The sequence below is a fragment of the Pogona vitticeps genome, chromosome 3 (genome assembly GCF_051106095.1).
Source record: "Pogona vitticeps strain Pit_001003342236 chromosome 3, PviZW2.1, whole genome shotgun sequence".
Lineage (NCBI taxonomy): Eukaryota > Metazoa > Chordata > Lepidosauria > Squamata > Agamidae > Pogona > Pogona vitticeps.
Genome location: NC_135785.1, coordinates 220,853,712 through 220,873,582, shown reverse-complemented (window position 1 = coordinate 220,873,582; position 19,871 = coordinate 220,853,712). Strand labels below are relative to the sequence as shown.

At 40.4% G+C, this 19,871-nt stretch overlaps 1 protein-coding gene and 1 long non-coding RNA gene across 5 annotated transcripts in view; one reads left to right on the top strand and one right to left on the bottom strand.

The window, feature by feature from the left end:
- Nucleotides 1-5,522, top strand: part of LOC140705636 (uncharacterized) — a 45,734-nt gene extending 40,212 nt beyond the window's left edge. The window contains exon 4 of the long non-coding RNA XR_013543287.1: nucleotides 4,633-5,522. This is a non-coding gene — a long non-coding RNA (uncharacterized LOC140705636). The remainder of the gene's footprint in view (nucleotides 1-4,632) is intronic.
- RCSD1 (RCSD domain containing 1) overlaps nucleotides 1-11,436 on the bottom strand; it is a 40,029-nt gene extending 28,593 nt beyond the window's left edge. For 2 of the 4 annotated variants that reach the window (XM_020810546.3, XM_020810554.3), the window contains exon 1: nucleotides 8,961-11,436. In XM_020810546.3, coding sequence (XP_020666205.3) covers nucleotides 8,961-9,011 — 51 coding nt within the window. In that variant the 5' untranslated portion in view covers nucleotides 9,012-11,436. The other 2 variants (XM_078389818.1, XM_020810529.3) reach the window with 2 other exon arrangements.
- Nucleotides 11,437-19,871: the final 8,435 nt, after the last annotated feature.

Sequence of the window (19,871 nt, the reverse complement as noted above, 5' to 3'; positions counted from 1 at the left end):
TACATCTACCTAAAGTATATTTATTTATGTGTTTTGTTATCAATAAGGACTCTTATACGAAGAGTTGGGAGGAATGGGAGATCTTCCTTATTCCTGGCTAGAGCCAGGGAAGCAGCACAGTGCTTAGATACCAAGTAACATGAAAATTATTATCATTACATTAAATCAGAATCCTATATTTTAATAAAGCTGTATTGATAGCCTAAATAAATAGCTTTTCTGATGGGTCAGCAAAGCTTTCCCATCATCCAAGACAGGAAGAGAAGGGCTTCCCCCCACCATCAGCTGCCTCATCATACTTGGTAACACGCACATGGAAGGAGGAAGAGGGGGCAGAACAGCACTGCCTTCCCCATGCCACCAAAGAAGATAGGGAAAGAAGTGAACCAATTGCTGCTCTAGAATAGCCTTGCTGCTCAGTGCCCCCTCTGTTGCCTGAATGTCATTCTGATCAATGCCTAGCTTCGAAGGTGATCCAGAGAACCAGGGCATTTTGGGAGGGGTGACTGCTCTGAGGACACCCTTAGAGGCCAACATTATTGAAAAGTCCAGCAAAGAAATAGCTAGGCTATGAAGACAACCACCACCATAGCACTCTGCTGCCTGAGGCAGCCACCTCACTGGGACTAATGTCTGAGCCAATCACACTGATCAGTATGTTTTGAAATTCCATTTAAATGTCTTGGCCCTTTATTAGAGTCCAGTAGTAGTCTTTGATTCTATCAAAATGAGTTGATTTCTCAGAAGGTCATGATTGTAAAGGACATTATGGAGAGTCAGGTGAGTCTTAGAAGGGGCTGATTAAAAGAGACAGTAGCTTTTGTTAACCTGACAACCTCTAGCTGGCAACTGTCATCCATGCTGGTTAGGAAAATGAGAGCAACAATTTTCTAAAATACTTGTAGGGCAGATGTTGGGAAGGGCTCACAAGAGCATGTCTGAGAAAACATTGGTGATGAGTAAGGGTTTATAAAGGCGGCAACATAACTGGGAAAGGGATACGTATATATTTAAATTATGATTTTTAATAGAAAGGTGTGCATCCACAGATTCATCCACAAATTCCCAACAGTCCTTTTGAATCTTATTTCTGAGTAGAAATGTATAGGATTTGCCTGTAAATGTAAGGTAACAAACGATGGTATAGTCGTTACAGGATTGCACTGTCAAGGTACACCAGACCATAGCTTCACACTTACATTGCTCCACAGTAAGATAAGAATGTAAAGGAGGAAACTGTTTCCATTGAAAAAAAGGGAAAAAAAACTGATCACCTTTGCAACTTGTGATGTTATTAAATGAAGGATGTCACAAATATAACCAGTAGAGAAGGTAGATAAAAGAAATTTGGCTATAACAATGGTAGAATTAGTAATATTTGTATTCAGAAAACAGGAAAATGTACATTAGACACACCCTTAAATGTACAGTTAATTTCAAGAGGTCTTGCAACTTGTTCTTGCATTTACTGCATCTTATACTATGTTTTTTATTTGGTGACAAAATTACTTCCCCATGTTTACAAATCACATGTGATTTCTCAAATTAAACATATGGCAAGTTGAGGATTGCAATGCAAAAGACAGGGCATTTTAACTTTTGCTCTGAAACTAGTTCAGAAGATAGAACCAGCGCAGCTGCTCAGGCATTCCATGTGGTCAGTTAAAGTGGACTGTTTTTAGGAACAACATGCTGTGTACTAATGTGTGATCATTTTGTCTTGGAAGTAGTTGAAACCACACAATAGCAAGCAATGGTCCTAAGAGGGTGTGTGTAAAAATAACAGTGTTAGAAGTATCCAGCTTTGGAACTCTCTCAATTTCTCCTCCACAGGACAAATAATACGTATCGCTGGTTTCCTTCCTTCCCCAGCAGGCAACAGCTGTTGTCAACATTGGCCTCAGCTTGTGGGAACCACTGAGTTCTTCAAGCTAGCCACGCTACTCCCAGCTAGCCACGCTACTGTCCTCAGTACAGAATATTTAAAACAATTGTGCCAAATGACAAAAGTATTGGTAAATTACAGTGGGGTCTTGACTTGAGAACTTAATCTGTATTGGAAGGCGGTTCTCAAGTCAAAAAGTCTGTAGGTCAAGTCTCCATTGACCTACAGTGCATTGAAAACCGATTAATCCCGTAACAGGCCATTTTTGTTCCATTTTGGTTTTTTTCTGGTCTGTAAGTCAATTCTCAGGCTGCAAGTCAAACCTAAATTTTGCGGCCAGAGAAGTCTGTGACTCAAAAAGTCTGTAAGTCAAGCTGTCTGTAAGTCCAGGGTCCACTGTACTAAAATGGAGTACCACACACTTTGCTAATCTGGTTAAAGACACAACACCTTGGCCTCCAAAGATTAATTACTTTTCTTTCTGCACCTCCCAAAGTGCAAAATTCAGTTTAGTAACCATTGCACAGATTTGGTTACTGAACATGTAATTTAGCATTTTTAACTCCACTGGGAAATTTCATATAAATAAACAATGGCTTATCTAATAACCAGCTGGTTAATGTTCCATGTGATGAAGAACTAAAACATGGCTAATAATGCAATTTATAGTATATATTATGCAGTGGTATCTTGTGAAGACCAGTTCTCAGTGTCTCTGCTAATCTATGGTATATCAATGATGGTCACTGTACGCTTGTCATTTGCACACTTGTACACACTTGTGGTATATTATCTACTTTACAATACAGGTTTGAAAAATTCACAGCAGCATTTGTCTGTGAACTATTGCAGCCCTATTATCTCAGGAGCCAGGTTTTACCCAGATTCTGGCACTATTTACCCTCACACCTGTTCCCACAACCATTTGGCTCAAAAGCAGTTTCAGCTTTCCTCCCTAACCCTGCTTCTCCTGCCTCTGTGTCACCAGAAAAACCTGCCACGAGACATCTGAAAGACCCATCCCTTAGGGTCCAGTTTTCACTAGTTATCGTATCTTTCCTTTCATTGCTCTGCAATTCTGAAATGCAAAAAGAAATCAGTCTCTGTCACATCAGCCAATCTAATAGTTATCTATTGATTTTTGCTCTTTTGTACACATATACCCAGTTTTAATTAAACAATGAAGATATTAACTTCATAACACACATGCCCTACCAGAAAGCTACAAAATCTGTGAGACAGTGAAAAGTTTGCAACCCACCAGCCACATATTGCGCTCTGACAGTTCGATAAACTTCCTGTTTTTGTAGGTCCAAGTCACAAGAACGATCAGGATGTTTAACCATATGTGCAAATAACTGGCACCTAAAACAAAATGTTGCAGTGGGTGGAGTGATGCCACTGGTACATTGCTGGTCACAACAACCAGCCAGCCATGCCCTTCTCCACATTATTCTATTCCATTTCCCACACCACTTTTAATCTGTGCTTACTGAAAGAGACAGCCAACATCTTCCGAGTCCCATTGTATGCTTTTGCCTCTTCCTGGGTTTATCCCCCTACTCCCATTTTTTTCCATAATTATTCTTTGGGATCCACCCAAACCTTCTGACCTCTCCAAATTGATGATGTTTTGGCCACACAAGTATCCACAGCCAGAGAATGAGCTTGTTATTAGATTATGCACTGACTGTAGACTGTCAGGTCATTATCCCAATACTGTGCAGCAGCTCTCACTTTGTCCACTGTATAAAACCATTTCCAGAAACTGCTACTGGATTGCCATTTGGAAATTGATAGTTTGTTGCACTTGCAAAAACCTCCAAACTATGCCGCTCCAAAGCTGGAGGCATTGAAGAGAAAATTGGACAACCATCTGTCAGATCTGTTTTGAACTGCATTCCTGCATTGAGCAGCGCATTGGACTCAGTGGCCTTATCATAGAATCAGTTATTCAATGATTCTGTGATAAATCCAATTTTTGTCCCAACTAAAGTAGAGCAGTTGAAATCAACAGGACATATATCCATACTGATTAACCAATTGCATTTAATTCAATGTGTCTCCTACTCTAGTTGGACCTATAATTGAATTTACCCCATGGTTTGCTGCACATTAGAGGTGATATCTTGTCTTCTCTTCTTTTTTCCTCTTAGTCCTTCTTTGATATAAAAGAGGACAAAGAGGAAAAAGGGGAAGGAGAAAGCATGTAGGCTTTAGGCTTGGCCTGGTTCATTCAAATTGATTTTCAGAACCGAGACAACATGCAAAAGGATTCTTAACTATGAAATCTCTCTGAATGCTATGTACCAGATTACTGGAAGACAGAAGTCTTTTAAAAGTCTATGAGATCATCCCAAACCAGGAAGCTATCTTCTCTGTATCACTGAAACTATAGTAAAGAATGAAACAAATGGCCACATTGTATATTATGGAAGACCAGATACTTTCTAAAAATTTCTTGCAAATCAGTCAGAATTATTTGAAAGCTTTTAGTATACTGATAAAAGCATATGGTTTCCATAAATACTGTATGTTGCAGCAAGTTCCTTGGTAATGTCTCTTAGAAATAACCCAGGAAGTAACGGAATGGGAGGAAATGGGCAGCAACATGTTAAGAAGTAACAAATGCAAAGGTAAGGAATAGCCACAGTTCATAATGATTAAAGATACATGATTAAATGCCTCTGTTTATCTCTCTGTTCGCCCTGTTTTTTTGTTTTCTTTGTTTTTGTTTTTCCATTCAGGATATGAAAATGGAGGAGCACAGTACAATAATGGCAACACTGATCCTGCAAAAACAACAACAAAACCACAAAGTATAAAAATAAAGCCTAGAAATTAATTGCTCTGAATTCTAAGGCACATTTTCTTTCTTTCTTCCTATTATTTGTACCCACTTTGCAGGGAATGTAAGATGAGCAAAGAGAATGTGTCAGAAATGCTAGATATAATTATAATTATGCTTCTGTTCTGCTGGCGTAGACGTAGCTAATTTTTAAGCATATAACCTGTGTTACCTGATTTCTGCACGTGACTGCACGTGACACAATAAAGATTTTGTGACTGAATTTGCTCCTAGCTCAATATTATAAAAACATCTGTGTATTAGAAATTCATGATACAAAGTACAGTAACTCTTAGCTTGTAAAGACAGCCAGTCTATTTCTTGCAATAAAACCTTGAAATAGTTGATATTTTTAAAGATGCATTAAGTTTTCTTGCTAAGCAAGGTAATACTGAGAATATAAGAAAGGTTGAAAAAGACACCACACAATCAAAATCTGAGACTTGATCGTAACTAATTTTGGTCAGAAGTATTCTCTCCTCTCAAGCATTCAGTCGTCCTGGTCTATTATACAGTGGCGCCTTGCAAGACGAATGCCTCGCAGGACAAAAACCTCACAAGACGAATGGTTTTGGTGATGGGGTTGATGACTCGCAAGACAAATGTTCCTATGGCCGTGCTTCGCAAGACGAATGTTTTCCGTTTTTTGTTCCTGCCTCATGTTTGCTTATTTTTAAATGTTTTTCTATGATGTTTAAAAAGTTAAAGTTTTTTGATTGAAATTTTTGAAATCATCTGCACAATATGTATGGCTTTAAAGAGCACTTAATAAACCCTTTGTAAACCAAATTTGACTTTGTTCTGACTTTTTTTGCCCATAGGAACGCTTTAATTAGATTTCAATGCATTCCTATGGGAAAACACATATTGCAAGATGAATTTTTCACAAGACAGCATTAACCGCGGAACAAATTAAATTCGTCTTGCGAGGCACCACTGTACTTGAATTTAATACTTCTGGGAATAATCATATTTTGTTGGGCAGCTTGTCATTAGTTGGCTTGGTTCAGAACTTCCAACTATACCCTTTTTGCCTCTTTCCCCTTTAGGATACAGTACTTTCTTTCTTTATTCCAATCAGAGTGCTGCACAAATTAAAATGATGGATATACAGTATATGAAATATAGGTAACATTTAAAATAAATTAAAATGTTAAGATAATTAGACTAGTTTTGACCAGAAGCAGGCTACATCAATAGCACTACTTGGGCCATTTGCTAGATCTTCTTTGGTACATGTGATGGGGCTTAAATTGCATGCACCTAAGTGCTACATTGACTGATTTTCTCCACAGTCATGGAAGAATTTTCTTATATTCTCAGATAATAAAATAATGGATGTCATCAAAGCCAAGATACTTAAAAACAATGCATAAATATAAATCTAGCAATGATTCCATGCTGGGTTTTTAAAAACTAATTTGCCAGGTCAAATAATATTATTTTGAATATAGGTAGCTTTAGCTTCCATACCTATGTTTATGTGGGGAAATCTCTATTTTAGGTTAAAATTAAATTTTTGAGTTAGTGAGAAGAACTGAGATTTAGGATAAATCCTTCTATAGTAAAGGATTCAGGTTTGTAGTCTAAGAGTTTAGTGCTGCTATGACTTTAAAACCTAGAGCCTCGTGGTGCAGTGGTTAAACCGCTGTACTGCAGCTAAACTGTGCTCACGACCTGGGGTTCAAATCCCAGGTAGCCGGCTCAAGGTTGACTCAGCCTTCTATCCTTCTGAGGTGGGTAAAATGAGTACCCAGCTCGCTGGGGGGGCAATGTGTAGCCTGCATAATTAAATTGTAAACCGCCCAGAAAGTGCTTGAAGCGCTATGGGGCGGTATATAAGCAGCACGCTTTGCTTTGCTTTGCTTTAGGTTCTTAACCTTTGTTACTTGGATGTTTTTGAACTGCAACTCCCAGAAACCCCAGCCAGCACAGTTGGTGGGAGTTGCAGTCCAAAACTCCTGAGTAAGCCAAGGTTAAGAACCAGTGCTTTAAAATACAGGATGTTCTCATCAAGTGACAAGCGTGAGCTACATCTGATAAAACTAACCAGAAGATGTTGGCCTATATAACCTTGCCAGGTGCAATGTTAAAAATAGTGTTCTTTGCAGATCTGGGCTCAACGCGTAGAAGTAACAGAAACAACCCCTTTCACTTCTCCTGTGGAAGTGATTATAATTAGCTTTCACACAACTCCAAAGTATTTTTAAGCTGGCGAGATGGTTACACCTTTACTATATTTTATAGGATTTCTAAAATCAACTTTAGTGTAAAGAGGAAGAAATCTATGTACAGATGCTTTTCATGGATTTGTTTACAGAAGCAAGATAGTTCATTACATTCTTAGACTTTATGTAAGAGGAGACATAGCTTGATATGGCTCTCCACTAATGGCTCTCCACATGACAAATCAGTATTTATCTTTGTCTATTTTCAAAAACAGTGAATATCTGGTCCGTGCATATGAGTTGGAGGATAGGATAGCCATTTGTTATTGACTCCTTCCCCTTTTAAAAAGCAGCTTGACTGCAGCAGCCTCCAAAGATTCAAAACTACCAAGGCAGAAATCATAGAAAAAGAAAGGCAGGTGGGCTTTCTGTTAGCCATGAAACAAGAGATCTAGTTAGAAACTGGCTGTGTATTAATATGAAGCCAATTCAAAATTATATATTTTTTAAAAAAGTTTTCCTGAAAAAAAATCAAACAGGGGGTTCACAACCACAAGCACTTATACAATCACATTCCACAGCTGTCACAATGGCAATTACTATGTATTCTGCTTAGTGGACAAGAAACAAAATATTCTGGTCTGTCATTCTTGCAAAAGAAATGCAATAATTGATGTTCAATATTTTAAATAAATTAACAACAGTAAATAAAACTGAGATAAGAAGAACATGTTTTTTTCATATCAATGTCTAATCCCAACTAGAGGGGGCCCACTGAATCAACTGGAAGTCAACAGTTAATATATGTCCCAATGATTCTACCTGGGACCAACAACAGGATTCAACCCTCTGTGTGCAGCTTATGCACATTTATTATGTGACATAAGAGAGCTGGCTGAAATTCTCAGAATTTGAATTACTGAACTAAGCTTGACCATGAGAAGGCTAGCAGCAAGGGAGAGTGACAAAGGATGATCTGTCATGTGAGTTGGAGCCTATTAAACCACAAAGTACTGTTATGGTGTCCTTTCTACTCTAGAATTTCCCACCAATCTAAACCTACAGGTTCTTTGGGATTCTACGAGCTTATCTATATTCCTGTACACCATTTGACCAACTCTCACCTCCTTAAAACAAACAAAACCCAAAACTACTACTTGCAAGAAAGTAATTAAATAAAAGGTACATTGTCCAAAGAAATTTAAGCTCACATAGATTGCCCTGATAGAACCAGTGCAGTAGATTTTCTCTGTATTGTATTCAAGACTGCAAAACATGGCATCATGGAGAATTAAAGTTTAAAGCAATAATTTGTAGAGTTTCCTACCAGTTTTTCTTAACAGGGCTCCTGTGCCTTTATGATTTTGGGGGGAGTGGGTGGGGAAGAAGGCTTTCAGAAATTCAACAGTAGTAATACTTGACCACCCTCCCCCCCCCATGACAATAAAAACCTTCACCTGCTGGATTTCCACACATATGGTGAAAGAAGGCACAAGAAGCCCTCTTAGGGGAAAAAAAGCAAAGGAAATTCTACGTGAAACCATGAATGAATTGTGAGAAGTTGAGGTCAGCAACAATGGCAGCTCTAAAAGCATACAGCTTCAACTTTCCAGCCAAAGAATGAATCTTAGGTCTTAGCAGCAGTGTCTGTATACACTGTAAAGTTTTACACAGAATTTCTATATTCCTTCTCAAAGTGTTTTGCTTCAATCTAAAGAACTCTGGGCAAACAATGTGTGCATTCGTTAAAAGGCAGCTTCAAAAATAAATTAAATTATGTGGTCTCTTGGACACCACAGACTCCTGGAATCAAATCAGATTTACTTAGGATTTCAAATTCTGTAAAAAAAGGGGCAAGAGAAGAGCATTTCATCTGAAAATTTAAAAAGAACCTGTGCCCATAATTACCCATTGCCCAAACAGCAATTTACATGCAAGGATAATGGGTTCAGATAGTTATTTGAGTTGTTTTAGTTTGAGCCACATTTACTTGCATCATGTTCCAAAACAACACACAGATAATTAAAGACAGAAAGAGAGAACAGTTTTTGTTGTTTACCTCTCTGTTGTGCAGGTGTGGGATGTTCTTGGGAAATATTTGCTCCCCCATCCCCTTCCTTTTTCTAGCTGCTCTCTGTCTGTTTTGTCTCTCTGTCTGTACAGTGCCTCTGATAAAGAAAAGAAGAAGAACACACACTGCTTGGAAGTATTTAATATCCAAGGCTCGGCTCAGCTTAGAACTGTCAAGAGTCCTATGTGGCCTGCACTAGAGAACAAGGAAGGAGGGGAGGGTGGGGAAGAGGAAGGGAGGGTGGGGAGAGCAGAAGGGGGAGGCAAAGCAATCAGGGTTTAAATTTAGACATGAATCTAAACAGATACCGCCTTTCCCAGAGTGCAGAGCTCAAAAAGAAAGAGCATGCTAACTCTCTTATGTGCCTGTTTACTTCCTTCCTTCTCTCTAGTCTGATTTCTCAATTTTCTCCTTCTTCTTTTTCTTAACAGTATCTTTTTTTTCTGGTGAGGGTTTTAGCTCTGGTACTTTTCCATAATTTTTTTAAAAAATGATTTGCTATCTCTAGTTGAGTTAGTAGAAAGGAGATTTGGGGACTGCTAAGCATGCAGATCTTCCCATGTTCCATCCCTGGCTTCCCCGGGTAAGGCAGAAGAATGTTTTATCTCAAACTTTGGAAAGCCACTGTCAGCAATGCAGAGATAGACGTACAGATGGCATGACCATAGCAGTAATTACTGGTAAATCTGGAAGCCTAGGTAGTCATCATGGCACTTCTTATAGTCGGTCTCCCTCTCCCATCCACCCCAATTCTGAAAAAAAAACCCTCAGGCAGCTGGATTGGACTATAACAGCAAACAATGAGCAGGACAGTTGTAAAGCTAGTGACTTTTAATTGCTCCTTTGAGATGAAACCACCCTCAAATACTTTGCATTATAACAGGGCTGCCCTGAAGCAATATACTATCCCTGGGAAAATCAATTCATTTCCCAGCTACGGTGAGAACTGCAGCTCAAATCAGAGGGAACAGGGAATGAGTGAGATGGTGGATGATGTCATCATCCCAACTAATCATAAAGTCATGGGCTTTGACTCTATGAGAGCTGATTCCATGGCACCTCTGCTCCACACAAAACAGTTTCTTATGAGATCATTTTCATGGGAGTAAATACAGCAATGTCAAATTCACAAACTGATAGGTGAAACACAAGACATTGGACATGTTGCTTTTTGTCTTTCATCTTTCACATTTGAGAAACATTTTAACTATGTGTAGGGGGGAAATCCCAAATTTAAAGATTAAAATATCGCCTGACTTTTAGAAGCGGCTCCTCTCGGCATTCTCACCAAAGGATTTCAGTGACATTTAATCTTTCCGTCAGGGTCACATTAGAGTTAAAAATAATAATAGGGACACATGCCAAACTAGTGTTTATTTTAATTGCACCTCTGCTAAGTGTTACTTCAGTTACTGACATCATAGTGTTGGGTCAGGAACAAGCTGGAAAGAAAAAAGTTTAGAAAAAGGTTTCTTTTGTTCACCATAGCTTTTCATTTTCCCACTGTAGCAAGGAAATGATGCAACCACTTGGATTTTCTCTTATCCTAATTTTAGCCTAGAATGAAAGAGAAAAACGATTTATTAATTAAGAGTTTTTTTCTCCTAAAGGCCATTAGCACTGCACTGCAGCCTTTGCACTGTTGAAGTGCTGATTGTAATGGCAGCCTGAAAGTCCACTTGTGCCGGTTCAATACAAGGAAGCTTCCCTTGGCTAGAAGGCAAACACCCTACACGGGGATACTGGACCTCAAGGTGTTGGACTCCAATTCCCATCAGCCTGGCCAATAGAGAGGGATGATGATAGCAGTATGTCAATGCCTAGAAAGGCATCTGTTCCGTATCTCAGCATTACTGGAATTCTGTCTCAGCTTTTTTTTAAAACACGGTATAGTTTTTCTTGCTTCAGACAGAGGCTATGGGACGAATAAATCCATACTGTTGCAACTTGGAACAGCTATTACTATGGTAAGAGATCTGTGACTGGGAACAGTGTGGCTTCAATTATGGTATCGCTCAATTTGGATTAACCTTCTTCTGCACAGATATACCAAACAGCATGGCAGAATTTGCCGTGTGAAACAGCTGTTTTTGTTTCAGGTGGCAATTTTACTTGGAGTAAGCCTCATTGAATTCTGTGGGATTCACATCTGGGTAAGATCCATAAAGAACTCACTGTTACCTGGCTTGCTCTAAGACATGCAGCTAACCCCTCTAGCACATTACTAGGATGCCCAAATAAAAAAAGAAGAGAGGATACTTGTACCTTCAATAATGTTGTAGAAAAATTTATTTAATCAACTATGGCTTATGTGAAGAGCTACACCTGTGGAAATTTCCTCCTCTAAAAAACCATTAAAGGTACAGATACTCAGGCTTCGATTACATCCTGCATAAAAACTGGGTGGAATGCAAAGCAATTTTTGTTGTTTCACATGGTGCAGACCCTGCTGTGCTTCAAAATGGCACCCAATATGCACTATTTTAAACTGCAGCTGGGCTTCCTCTGTGGTCAGCCAGACCAAGAGTGTCCTTCCTTCTCCATAGGTCTTGCTTGTCCAGTGGATGGCTGGACAGCAGCAGTCTGGGATCGCAGCAGCGGCAGCAGTGGTAGTAGAGGCAGCATCTGACAACCAGGGAGACACCTATGGCTGTCGTCAGTGTGCTCCTCAGCTGCCACTACCATCCAAATGTCTGCCAGGCAAACGAGCCCTGCAGAGGAGGAAGGGCAGCAGAGCCCCCACCTGCTCAAAATGCAGTGAAAATACAGCCTGTGGAGTAGACCCTCCCCCCCCCGGAACAACGTGTCTGACCGGCCAGTGCTGGGAAGCTTCCTGGCTACCCCAGCACGGACCAGCTGGTCAGAGGGGTGGGGGAGGAAGCAGCCTCCACAGTTCTGTTTTCAGCACATCAAGTGAGCTGAAGTGTCCCAAGCACTGACTGTTTAGCAGTTGGAACTACAGAACATGTCCTGCTATAATGTGAAGAATCACCTTAGAACAGGATGCATGTCTGAAACAATTTTGTTCCTGTTTGCAGATAACCTACAGATTAAAAAATTTACACTAGATTGTTTGGAAATGTGTAATTCCTGCCCCTGTCCTCTTTTTCACACAGCCACCCTGCACAGTACTGTCTGCTCTGACTGGCATGGGAGTATGGTTCATCCCACACGGCAGGGACAGCATTGTGGGAAAGAAGGTGGCCTGAAGTAGGTGCAGTGCAGAAAAGGCCATGCAGGGAAACTGTCAAAAGCTCACAGGTTTTGACAAGAATCTTTGTTCAAGTCAATCAGTATCATACATTGTTAAACAGGTTATTAACTGTGTGAATAAAATTTACATGCTAATTTATTAAAATGTAAACAGAAGCCAGGGGATGCAAGCAGCAGTGAGGGAGGTCCAGCTGCAGGCCTTCCAACTAGGTCTTCTCAAAAACCTGGTATTTGCATTGAGACGGAAACCTCTGCTGGACTGTGTCTGATTTAAAGTCAAAGCAGTCTCTGATGTTACAGTTTCAGTTTCTGGAAGTCCACAGCAAAAAAAAAAAAAAAAAAAAAAAAAAGTAATTTACGGGAAGAGGGCCACCCTGTTCTGCAGAAGGGTACATCACAAGCTACCCTTACAATGACAGCGAAAGGCTGAAGGTGAAAAGGCCACATATCTCTTTCCCCGCCATGTTGTAACTTCCAGCTATAGTTTCCCATTGCTGCTTTTTATTACACAAAAGCAACGGGGGGGGGGGGGGAGATAGGCATGTTATGCTTAAGTCTTAAGTGCTTCCCACATATGGCACGTCTTCATTCCCCAGACTGTTATCCATACAAGAGGGAAACGACATTCAGGGCATCTGCAACAGGAGCAGTATCAGACTGTGAAGGCAGGACACTATCTCTTTCTGGCAGTCACTGTGGCCAACCCTCTCCCTGAATTATAATGCAGACAACAAAGAAGTTGAAACAATAACTTATGAATTAAGACATTAATACCTCAACTGTTTACTACAGATTTCAGTTATATTTGTTTTTAGTTAACATGTTCACAGTCAGTTATAGCACCATTAGTACCTTCAGAGGCAAACTTTCTCAGTTAAGTCTTATGTGATAATTTCAGAATCTTGTGAATAAGCACTAATACTACATTTTAGACTACCCCAAGCCATGATCCTATGCATGGGTACCTAATAGCAAGTCCCATGAAGGCCTGTGGGATTTACCTCAGTGTAATTTCCAGAAGGGACGTGGTGGCTCTGTGGGCTAAACCGCAGAAGCCTTTGTGTGCTGCAGGGTCAGAAGACCAGCAGTCGTAAGATTGAATCCATGCAACGGAGTGAGCTCCCGTCGCTTTGTCCCAGCTCCTGCCAACCTAGCAGTTCGAAAGCATGTAAATGCGAGTAGATAAATAAGTACCACCTCGGTGGGAAGGTAAACAGCATTCCGTGTATAGCCACGCTGGCCACTTGACAATGGAAACTGTCTTTGGACAAACACTGGTTCTACGGCTTGGAAACGGGGATGGGCACCGCCCCTTAGAGTCGAACATGAGTGACTAAAATGTCAAGGGGAATATTTACCTTTACCTAATTTCCAGAAAGGGAGCTGTGCTTGACCATTTCAGAAGAACAACAAAAGCATTGTAGCACCTATGATAGTAACATGTTTATTCCAGTGTAACTTTTCCTGCATTACAGTCAGTATTGTACTCCAGTAGTACTGGAACCCATGCATTTGAAGATATGGATTATAATCCAGGAAAGTTCATACTGAAATAAATGTGTAACAAAATACTTTTGTTTTCATTTCTGAGTAGACATACATTGGATTTCTATGCATATCATTTTAAATGTAGATTAACATTTCTCTGTTGGACCGGTGTGGACTTGTTAGTTCCCTTTGTTTTGTAACAAACCACATGAAACACAGAGTTGTTGATTGCATTTCCTTTCAGTCTGTATCCAAAACTAGCAGATGTTTTACATTCTGCCTGAAACCCCTTCCAACAATTAAAAAAAAAAAAAGAACCAAGAATTGAAGTTGACTGTTTTTAAGGAGGACTTCACAGTGGCTGTGATCCAGTTATAAATTGCAACTGGAGTAGGCTCATCAGTGGGGATTTGTAAGTCAGTACCTATGGAAGTTAAATGAACCTCCTCTTGCAACTGCTACTGGATTTTAGCCATTGTCAGCCAAATCAAGACATCACCAGATCCGATTAAGTACTAGTAGGGCCTGCAACAAAATATGACAGTGTGTCCTCCTAACCAATGTGCTTTTGGTTTAAGGCCCAGTTAGCCATTCTTCACAATTTTCCTCCTCCCTAGGTCCCACTCCCCTGTTGGTTATCTCTTTTCCACCTGTCACTCTTTATTCATTGGCTACTGAGCATGTGTAGTCTCTAGTTAGATTTAATGGGGGGGGGGTTGTTTTGGCCAACTTAAAAATTAAAAAACTGCAACCATCGGGGTGCCCTATACTGTATCATGCTTATATCTCCCTTTTGTTTCTCAGTGGACTCCTGAAAAGATACTGCATGAACAGCTGGCATCATCAGACAGACATGGGATGAGGGAAAGTGCTTCACCCCTTCATATGGTGTGGTCATACACAGTGGTGGCTCTCCTCTGGAACAAGTCTGTAGTTAAAATTAACTGTGGATTAAATGTCTCCATTATATGGTGGATTAGAGGCATTGCATGGGCTGGAAACTCACACTAGGCCATCTTAAATGGACAATGCGAACCTTATTGATTGCAAAATGACTTCTGTTGTCAGGACAGAATCACAAGGATTAACAGGACCATAACTTACAGTTTTGGCACCTGAGATAAGCAGCACAAAATATTCACTCAAGTCAGTTCAGTCCAGGAGCCTAGTCAGCCCCAGTGAGACATGTTTGCCAACAAGAGAGATCCAGTCAACTCACAATCCAGGTAATGTCGATGCTGCCTTCTCTTCCACCTGGTCTGAGCTGGAGGTGTAATCTACTGAGCCCCAATCACACCTGGCCTCCGAAAGGGAAGTCCTGGTCTACCCATAATCTAGGCCAGTGGTTCTTAACCTTTGTTACTCGGATGTTTTTGAACTGCAACTTCCAGAAACCCCAGCCAGCACAGTTGGTGGTGAAGGCTTCTGGGAGTTGCAGTCCAAAACTCCTGAGTAACCCAAGGTTAAGAACCAGTGAGGCAGATCAGCCATCTGTCCAGGTGCCTCCTCCTGACCAGAGGTCTGGTCTACCTGTGACTTTTCCTGTGGTACTAGACCAGGCTGTCAGACCGATCCTGGAAGTCTGGTTAAGATGTACCTTGGGACAAGACTCCAGTTGTCCTACCCTAGTTACAGACATGAGTGCTAACTGCTCTTGCAATGTACGAACACTGCAGATGCTGAATTTTTACTTGAACACCGACATTTGAGATGCATATGCATGAGTTACTTGTTAACTTTTATGAGGCATGCCCATTTTGCCTTACCGTTTTCTCTTTATATGTTATTGTTATTATTGTTGTATGCATATCATATTGGATTTTCTGTGTGATTTAATTCAGTTGAATTGTAGCCATCACAACTTTTGGATTTCCAGGTTACTCTATTGTTTGTAACAGAAATTAACACAATAATTAATCTAAAAAATTACAGATCTGCACACACAAAGTGATTAGGGGAAGAGAATGCAGAATGCTTTCAATGCCACAAGCAAACCCTTCAGGAAACAATGTAAAATTTAGAGGGTTGGATGACTGGTTAATACTGTCAGGAACTCTTACTCTAAATTGGGCACTGGCACTTTGAGGAACACTTGGCTAGGATGTGCAGCTAAACTATGCCTTAAATGGAAAGAGAGATTCTCACAGCACTTCATCCCTCTACTGTGCTTTCATAGAGAAGGTCAAAATAATGCTAGCACTACTATAGCGCTTACTAAAACAAAACTCCTCAAAATTATTCCCAAGAATTATGTACCCTTTATATATATCAGTGCATATTTGTTGATAGGGGTAGTAGTAGAACTTTTAAACTGAATAAATCTATTCCTTAGGTGAACATGTGCAAGTGAATATGTCTAGGCTTGATTAAAGAGCTGATCTATTTCTGATGAGATTTGTTTCAGCTGGGGGCTCAAAATGTCATGAGAACTAGAATGTGTGCTGTGTTAGTGAAGGCTCTCTGAGCACGTGTGCATCAGTGCATTGTTTGGCTGCTAGTCTGCAGAGCCCTTGCCAGTAATAAGATTACTAAGCAGCAGTTGTGATCAAGTTTCCATCTAGATGTTCAACAAGAAGAGGTGTTGGCACCAGACCACTCACTTCTTAAATCTGTTACTAAAGAGAGGAGAGTGCAGGGAAGGAAGGGGATTTGCATTCTGTAGCTTAATAAACTCAAGAGCTGACATCCTGTTTTTGTGCAGAGCATGCATTTTTAACCCTTCTCTAACAATACAGACAGGAAATGAACACACACTACTTTTATATGTGGGAATTTTGCTTTTGACCTAAAGCCTTGCTAAATGTGTCTTGAAATATCTTTCCCTAGCCAAAGGAACAGTCTTTGGGGACTGCTCTGCAGGAAATAAAATCAGTTGCAATTGTATGTGCTAGTAACAATGTTGATGCCACTCCACAGTTGCTTTTAGGACATTTGAGTCAGGCCACCCCATAACATGATAAACATAGCATTTTAAAGGGAACTGCCAATCCTTAGGCAACAAGCTAATTTGGACAGAAATATGGTACATAAACCAAATAATGTTTAGTCTTAGTCTCAGCCTGACTTCATCAATTTAGTTCCTAAGCAAGTCTCAGCACTCCCCCGCCCCCCAACTGTAAAGGTGATGCTTGCCCAAGACATAATAGCTATGGAGAAGGCTTCCCTCAGAATAGCTTATTTAGCCAAACCAATATTTATGCTGCAAAATGCTTTGAACCACAAAAGATGAAAAGAATTTATACAATTTAGTATACATGACCAAAAAACAAACAGAAGCCAGCTGCAGACTCTGTGCAGAATTTTAGAACCACAACACTTTGAACAATGTTAAATAAAACAATCATCTTTTTCTGACAGAACAGGAAATGTCTGTTGCTGCTGATATCGTATTATTGAGAACTCTTTCTCGGTATGGGAAAAGGGACTCTACTTAGAAGCACTTTGAAAGCACTCTAGCTTTCAGAGAATGCTATATTAGAGGTCAAGCTCATCTATCAAATACTACAGGAGTATTAATTTTACTGCTTCTTAATGTACATGCAGGAATCTGGCCCAGTTCACAGACCGGCCATTGTTAGCAACTGCATAGAGATCAAACAAGCACAGAGGGGGGTCATATTCTTGAACTAAGATTTTCCAGACAGAAAACCAAACTAGCTCATAAGACAGTGCTGCCTGAAAAAAGGCTTTTACTCTGGAGAAAAACTAGGCAAGTTATGCCAGAGCAGCATCGGAATCAGGTTGTTATCTGCAGAGCAGGCTGGCAGAGTCCCAAAGAAAGAAAGGTGGGAATAGAGGTCTGATAGACATCAGACAGAGGCACACGTAATCTTCAGATTCCATTGTGTAATGCAGAATTAAGTCAGCCAGGACAAAAACACTGTTATCCTGAAAGAAGGCAGAGCCTGCCATGGAGAAATAATGTTATCTGGACTCAGTGCTGGTCTGGCTCAACTCACAAAAGAAAATGGGAGAGGAAGCTGGCCCTTCCCATTAAGGACCTGCTATCCAGGCAGAGGAAAGAGGTTATCTAGAGAGAGATGGCCTCTTTCAAAGTGTGAATGAATACAGGATCCGAGGCTCACAGGGACCAAAGGCTGTTTCTTTCAAACCTGCTTTTAATAGCTGAAAAGAGCAAGCAGAGAATACATGAGGCAATAGTGTAGCATATTGTGCAATGGCTTTGAAACATTGCCTCTCTTGTGAAATGATGGAAACAAGCTTCTATTGGGTAAACAAAGAACACTGAATAGAAGAGAAGATGGTGCTTGCTATATTAATTAGTTACATTATAAAATGTTTATTCTGCTTTTGTGCTTTGAAATAGAGGTTTGAGATATCAACAAGAAGCAGAAAAAAAATATAGAAGTAAATGAAAGTTAAGTTAATCCAATCTAATGTAAGGATATGAAAGAGCACACCTCACAGCACAGCCTAATGAAAACCATTCTCTCTCCAACTCCCTTCAAAAGCCCTGGGGTGATGATATATAATTATTTATTTCAGTACTTTTAAGGTTCCATTCTATCAGAACGGGAAAGTGCAGGGAGTTCAGGGTGTATCTACTCACTGCTGATGTAGAGCAGTGGTCCCGAACCTTGGGCCTCCAGATGTTCTTGAATTACAACTCCCAGAAGCCTTCACCACCACCTCTGCTGGTGAGGATTTCTGGGAGTTGAATTCAAAGAACATCTGGAGGCCCAAGGCTGGGGACCACTGATGTAGAGCATCCATAGCAATTTAACTGGCTCTTTCCCAATAACCAGTAAGGAGTATTTCTCTTGGCTATAAACACATCTGCTTCTGTTTCACTATGAGACTGGATAAATTAGGATTGTTGGGTTTTGCAATACTTTATTTCAAAACATTGCTCCTTTGCGTTAGTGGATCAATATTTTTATGAACACAATAGTCTTCCCTTCTCCCACCCCCGCCCTCGTTTTGAAATTTTTGAACATCCAATGTTCAAGACGTGCCTGATAAACGATGCCAGCAGCACTTCAAGTATTCCGCAAATGGGAAAACCTTGTGCAGGCTTCCAGGCACACCAACTGTCATCATTTCAGTATCTCTCGCAGTCACTGGACTTTTTTTAACTGCTGTAAGTCAAATGAGGAAACAGTACCCTCTTGTGACTGCTCAGTGAAAGAGACAAAGCAAGAAAATATTTTTTACTACAGCCTGTTGTGTTGGTCAAAACAGGACTGGGCAGAAAGTAGATCAGGTGCTATTTACTAGTATATCTCTGGGTGATTTCTAACAGATTTCTACTGGGTGGGCTCTCAGTGGTGGTTATTTCCAGCATCAACTAAAGAGCTATTTGTTTGCCTCCACACCCCCTCCGATTTTCTTGGTGTCAACACTGTCAATCATTTGCACCCTATTAAGGAATAGTTTTTAATAAACTAATTCATTTTAATCACCAACTGAAATCATTTTCTGTAAATTATGTCATGTAAGGCTGATGAGATTATCAGCTGTGGTGATTTTTCAGAAATATATATTTCTGAAATACATATAAAAATTTCTCATTATTTCCTGCAATATTTTCTGGGTGTCACAGTTCTTCAGGGAGCACGCTCTATGGGTGTGTAGTTAGACAATGACAGCCAGGAAGCACTGCAACAGGAAATGAGACTTGGAAAGCAGCCTGTAGATCTTGTTCCAGGTGAGGGAAATGCAGGTGCCTGAAGGTGTTGCTCCATGGACTGAAAGTCCCAGGATTCTGTCTGTGGGATTCTTGAAGAAATCACACATCCTTCACTTTTGTGTAGACCTGTCCATTTGCTATTGCTTGTTCATGCAAATTTTTTCCCTATTTTTGTCGCTTTCCCATTATTTGTTCAGTTATCCACTTTTTTATTTTGCATTTCTACTTTTGAGGTTGCTTTCGGTGACACCTCCTAGTGGATAGCTTAGTGAGTCAGGTATCTGGCTGCAGAACCATAGGTTGCGAGTTCAATTCCCCACTGTGCCACCAGGGAGAAGAAGCCACTTGCGTGGCCTTGAACAAGCTGCACAGTCCCAGGGCACCCCAGAAGAAGAAACGGGCAAGCGACTTTCTGAGTACACTCTATTGAGGAAAAGCCTGCAATGGGTCATTCTAAATCAGAACTGAATTAATGGCACCCTGGTTTACCAGCAGAAAAAAAATTCCCCAGGAAAAAAAAAGTGCTCCTGAAAGTGTCCAGGACAGCG